Source organism: Morus notabilis, unplaced genomic scaffold, assembly GCF_000414095.1.
Source record: "Morus notabilis unplaced genomic scaffold, ASM41409v2 Scaffold4863, whole genome shotgun sequence".
Lineage (NCBI taxonomy): Eukaryota > Viridiplantae > Streptophyta > Magnoliopsida > Rosales > Moraceae > Morus > Morus notabilis.
Window position 1 is genome coordinate 1,803 of NW_010366191.1, and position 5,906 is coordinate 7,708.

The following is a 5,906-nucleotide window of genomic DNA, read 5'->3' on the forward strand; positions in this document are numbered from 1 at the left end:
AACAATTTAAGTGTAATTTAACACTTTCTTATTTCTTAAAAACAAAAGAAAAACATAAAAAGAACATTGACAACTGAAATTAATGTTAACTAAAAATTCCTGTTCCTCCAAAAAAATGCCAATATTTTAATTATTTCTCAAAAGTAAAGGTTTTATTATTACTGTTTATTATTATTATTATTATTATTATTATTATTTTGGTTTTCTCACTTCTTTTTCTGACTCTGATCTTCTCCTTCTTCTCAGTTGAAACTCAGCTTCTTTTCTCTTCTCCAAGGTATTCTTTTGGTTTTCGAATTAATCCTATTTCCTTTAAACATTAATTTTCCTTTCAATTTCATGTTTTGATGATTCATTTTGTTTCTGTTTCGTTCATTTTTTGCTCCACTTTAATATTTCTAGGGTTTTTTTTCCTCTTTTTCTTTGTTCATATCTTTTCATAATTTCTATTATTAGTCTCTTGCTCTGTTTTGATTGGCGAAACTCAAACAAACGGAAAAGAAAATTCTTTTTTTTTTCTTCTTTTCCTTCGCAGCGGAAAATAGCAGCTACTCCCATTTTTTATGTTCCCGGAAAATTTTCATTTTCCCGGGTTGTTACGGATTTTCGCATTTTAGCTCATTTATATTGAGTATTTGAAAGTAGTAATCGATATTGATGATTCTGGGTTAACTTATACTTGTTATACATATATATAATATGCATATATATATATATGTTATATTCTTTAGCACTATATGTATAATGTATTGGTTCTTTTATGTTTGGTGTATTGTTTAAAAGCTTGTGGTAATTCTACAGCTAAAATTTGAAAAGTGAAACTTTCATTCATAGCTTAATGTTCCATTGGAGATCCTTAATGGTATTCTTTCTTTGAGTTTCTCCAAGAAAGTTTAATTTTTGGACATATTTTAGAAACAATGAAAAAAAATCCAACTAAATAAGTGGATAGGGAAATTAGGTAATGGGCTAGTTCAAACAAAGTTTAACATTTTATTCTTGGGGAAATAATTTTTACATGTATTCTTTTCCATAAGAAATTGAAGATACACACATATATATATATATATATATTTTTGTTTTTATTTTATATATTTAAGTAATACCAGAATAAAGGAAAGTGCAAAACAAGAAGAATCAAAGAAGGGTTATCTTTGTGTTTTTCAGAAGTGAACAACCAAAAAAAGATCAGGATTTCACTCTATCCAAAACCAAAACCAAATCAAATGAACATCATTATATGTATGTGCTTTTTTTTTTTAATCTTTGGTGCCATCAAAATCTTTATATTCATGCAAACTGCAGGGTTGGCCGATTGTTAAAATGAGCAGACCAACCACACGCAGTAAAAATAAAAGACACAAGCAAGGGGATAACGTTGACATAACTTCTGAATTGTTAAGGTACGGGGATTTTCTGCTTTTATGCTGTTTGGTTATTGTTGTTGCTTGATTGTTTGTTCTTTATACGTTGATCGATCCCTTTTCTTTCATTATGTAGGAAAATTCACATAACAGGTGATGTATCTGATGATGAGATTAATGTGCTTTATAAGATTATGAAACCGGTTTGTCAGGGGTGCCGTGTGAATACTAAGGATAATCCGAACTGCTTTTGTGGGCTAATCCCACCTCCGAATGGAAACCGGAAACTTGGCTTATGGCAGAAGACATCGGAAATTCTTCAAGCTCTTGGCCCGGACCCAACCATCGACCTTCGTTCTTCTGCCGACTCTCCTGCAGGACTTACGAACCTTGGTGCAACATGCTATGCCAACAGCATACTACAATGCTTGTACATGAATAAATCCTTCCGTGGAGGCATCTTTTCTGTTGAACCGGATCTTTTGAAACAACAGCCGGTTTTGGATCAGCTTGCACGGCTTTTTGTGCAACTGCATGCCAGTAAAAGGGCATTTATAGACTCCTCTCCATTTGTTAAGACACTTGAATTGGATAATGGAGTTCAACAAGATAGCCATGAGTTTTTGACATTGCTTCTTTCTTTGCTTGAACGTTGTCTTAGCCACTCTAAAGTTTCCAAGGCAAGAACTATTGTCCAAGATCTCTTCCGTGGAAGTGTGTCTCACGTGACAAAGTAAGAATGATTTCGTTATCTACATAATTCTAAAGCTATTCTCCTTCTAGCTATTATGAATTTTATTTGATGCTCTTTCTTTTTACTCTTCATTGGACTCTAATTTTCCTGTTATATACGTTGCTTCTTGCTCAGATGATTGATAGTTGAGACGATTTGCAATTTCTTCGAAAAGTATCATTGTGAATATGCCTTCATATGATCAAACATTTCTACTTGCTTTATTTTTCTTCAGTTCTAATTTATTTCCTTATGTAGGTGCTCTCAATGTGGACAAGATTCGGAAGCGTCTTCAAATATGGAAGACTTTTATGAACTAGAACTGAATGTAAAGGGTTTGAAAAGTTTAGCTGAGAGTCTAGATGATTATCTTAGCGTGGAAGAGCTTAATGGGGATAATCAATATTTCTGTGAGTCTTGTAAGACAAGAGTTAATGCTACTCGCAGCATCAAGCTGCGGTTTTTGCCACCTGTACTTAATTTTCAGCTCAAGCGTTGTGTTTTCATTCCGAAGGTACTATCAATTTCTAGTATCTAGATATTGTCTTGCTTTGGCATCATCATCTACTATATTGTTAACTCAGTATCTGGACATCAGATTTTTTATGTTTCTTTTTTGCATTAATTTGTGTTAGTAGACCACTACGAAGAAGAAGATTACTACTGCATTTTCTTTCCCTGGAGAACTAAATATGGGAAAGAGGTTATCCGAGACTACTCAAGTTGAATCAACCTATGACTTATCAGCAGTGCTGATTCACAAGGGAACTGCAGTTAACAGTGGGCATTATATAGCTCACGTTAAGGATGAAAATACAGGGCAATGGTGGGAATTTGATGATGAGCAGGTCTCAAACTTAGGCCGTCACCCTTTTGGAGAAGGCTCTTCAACTTCTACTTCAAAGCCCGTTAAAACTGAGCCTGCTGTTATTCATTCAAGCATGGAACAAACTAGCACTTTAGCCAATGGAGATCAAATGGACGTTGTTCAGCAAGAATCTTGTAAACCTGCTTCTGATAGTCATACGGAGATATTCTCTTCTAGTGATGCGTATGTGTTGATGTATAATCTCAGGTGTTCCAGGAAAGATGGCGGCGCAAGTCCAATGATTTGTGATGCTAATTTTGAGGACATTGATATGATTTCCTTACATGATGGTGTTTCGCTGCCATCTCATCTTTATGAAGAGTTAAAGTCTTTGAATGCATCTTACGTTGATGCTTGTGAACAATACAAATTGAAGAAGGAAATGGAGTTGAACCGAATCTCAGAACGAAGACAAGAAGTACGATCAATTTTGTCCGAAGCCCCTGTCAGATCACCTGAGGAACCATTTTACTGGATTTCTGCAGACTGGCTCCGTCAGTGGGCTGACAACATTACTGCTCCGTAAGAGTTTAAATTTGCATTTGTTACAGTTGCTTTCTTTTTGTTTTTGAGTTTAGTATTATATTAGGCGTGTAAATTATATATATATATATATATATATATGATGACTCCAGTATTCCTCTTTGGTTTATAGTTTATGATTTCTGTCTATATATATCAGAAAAGCATAGCATGTCGAGATTAGGTAGTTCGTTGGTACACAACATAGGGTGTGTTTACTAATCAGGAATTAAAAGAATAGGAAACAAATTCCAAGAAAAAAGAAATTAAGTTTTACGAAATTAAGTTCCAGAACTCCATTAAAGTGTTTACTAATCTATTTGGGAATTAAGTTACGAGGGCAAATAAATTCCTATTATGTTGTTTACTTACATAAAAATTAAAAGGAATATATATATAATAAATGTGCTTACAAAAGTACCCTTGTGTTAAGTGAATAACTAACTTACAACAACAACAACAAATACAAGTCTTAATCCCAAATTAATTGGGGTTGGCTATATATGGATTTTAAGTGAATAGCTAACTTAAATAAGGGTTAATTTGGTAAATAGGTTAGTTAGTTCCTATTTCTTAGGGGAAGGAATTAAATTCCACAGGTAGGAGGTGGATATAAGTTCCCCCCTATCAAGGAACTTAATTCCTCATTTGTAGATGGGGTCCACGTAATCAACTACCAAATACAAAAGTAAACACAAGAAACTAAAATCAGGAATTTAATTTCCTTTCCTAAAATTGGATTCCTGGTTAGTAAACGAGCCCATAGAGTTCACTTACCATTTCTGCATTGCCATTTTTGTATTCCTTTTTGTCGTTTTATGTGTTTAAGTTTTTATGTTATTCTGCTAGCTTTTCTCAACAATTATGGCTTCTTGATCGTTGCTGTGTATTATTTTGAACATGTTTTTAATTGGCTTAAACTGTTATGATCTTTGCAGTGTTCTTGACAATACTTCTATCCAATGCTCACATGGAAAAGTCCCAATGTCAAAGGTCGGCTCCATGAAGCGATTATCAGCTAAAGCTTGGGCTGCGTTGCGTTCCAAGGTATTTGGTTTTGTAATTTTTAGTCTTATTGAACGTGGCCTTAGTTTCTTTCCCTTGGTATTCAGATTTTGGTTACTCTGAAGCGTTAAAAGTGAATTTCTGTTCCTTTTTCCTCTGACTTTTACTATAAAAGCATCTTCCTAGAATTGTTTTTTGTGTTTTGTAATTATTTTCTGGTTGTGATACAAGGTCTTCAATACTTTCACTTGAAGAAGATAGTATGAACCTTTAAGATACTATTCAAACGGAAAGATTTTGAAATTCAGTTGAGAATTAGCATGAAGTTTGTTCTTATCTTAGGGATGGTGGACTGAAAACGGAATGAGGGAAAAGATGATGCAATTACTTATCTTTTAGTGGATGTGCATGAAAATGGTGCTTCATCAATGTGAAGCAACTTGATGCAATGAAGGTTACATTTCTTGATTAGCAAGGAGAAACTTGATAATTGTTGACTCTCTGAGTTTTCCCCTATCTCTTTTTCTTTTCTCTCTTTTTTTTTTTTTTTTTTTTTTTTTTTTTTTTTTTTTTAAAAAAAAAAAAAAGGTAAGGTTTATTCTTTCTGTAGGTGGCTATAAACTTGTTTTTTTCCCTCTGTGCTTGTCCTGCTTAGTTCTGTCAATTTTTAGCTATATGGTCTTCCTTTTTAACTTATTCACACTTTTGCAGTCATTACCTATGACATTTTATTTTAATGATAAATTCTTTTACAGTAACTACTGATGACATTGTATTTTAAATGACATTCTTGTAATTCCAGTACAATGGGGTTCCAGAATTGTCCAATCATGACCACTGCAAGGATTGTCTTATGGATGGGGCGCACACTCTTGTCTCTGCTGATAGCTACAGGGATCGTAGAACATTAATGAAACAAATTGCGGAAGATGTACTTGCAGGGAGGTGCGAAGATGGAACATATTATGTTTCCAAGGCGTGGTATGGCTTCAAAGCTTTTATGCTCCCACTGCTCCGGATATGCATATTTTGTTTCCGATAGCTTTTATGCTGATGCTAATGAGCTCCTCAACTTCAGGTTGCAACAATGGTTAAAAAGAAAAATACTTGATGCTCCAACCGAAGCTGATGCTGGGCCAACAGTTTCCATAAGGTGCCCTCATGGCGAGCTTATGCCCGAGGAGGCTGTGGGAGCTAAGAGATTGCTTGTTCCTGAGAATCTGTGGCTCTTCCTTTATGGAGATGCTACTACAGTAAAACCTGATGATCCTTTGGATTGTTCGACTTTTCCTTTAGATTCAAGACAATGTTCCCAGTGTTGTGATGAACTATCTGAAGTAGCATGCATGGAAGATTATTTAAGGTCATTTTGACTTTTTTTTCGCTAATGCAGAATGACACCTTTTTTTCTTTT

At 34.3% G+C, this 5,906-nt stretch overlaps 1 protein-coding gene across 1 annotated transcript; it reads left to right on the forward strand.

The window, feature by feature from the left end:
* Window positions 1-251: 251 nt before the first annotated feature.
* LOC21384211 (ubiquitin carboxyl-terminal hydrolase 26) lies at window positions 252-5,855 on the forward strand (the record flags this gene model as incomplete). Its single annotated transcript, XM_010109849.2, has 8 exons — window positions 252-277; window positions 1,306-1,403; window positions 1,501-2,097; window positions 2,356-2,611; window positions 2,736-3,487; window positions 4,426-4,534; window positions 5,295-5,473; window positions 5,571-5,855. Coding segments are annotated over exons 2-8 (2,258 nt in total), but the record flags the coding sequence as incomplete, so codon positions are not given.
* Window positions 5,856-5,906: the final 51 nt, after the last annotated feature.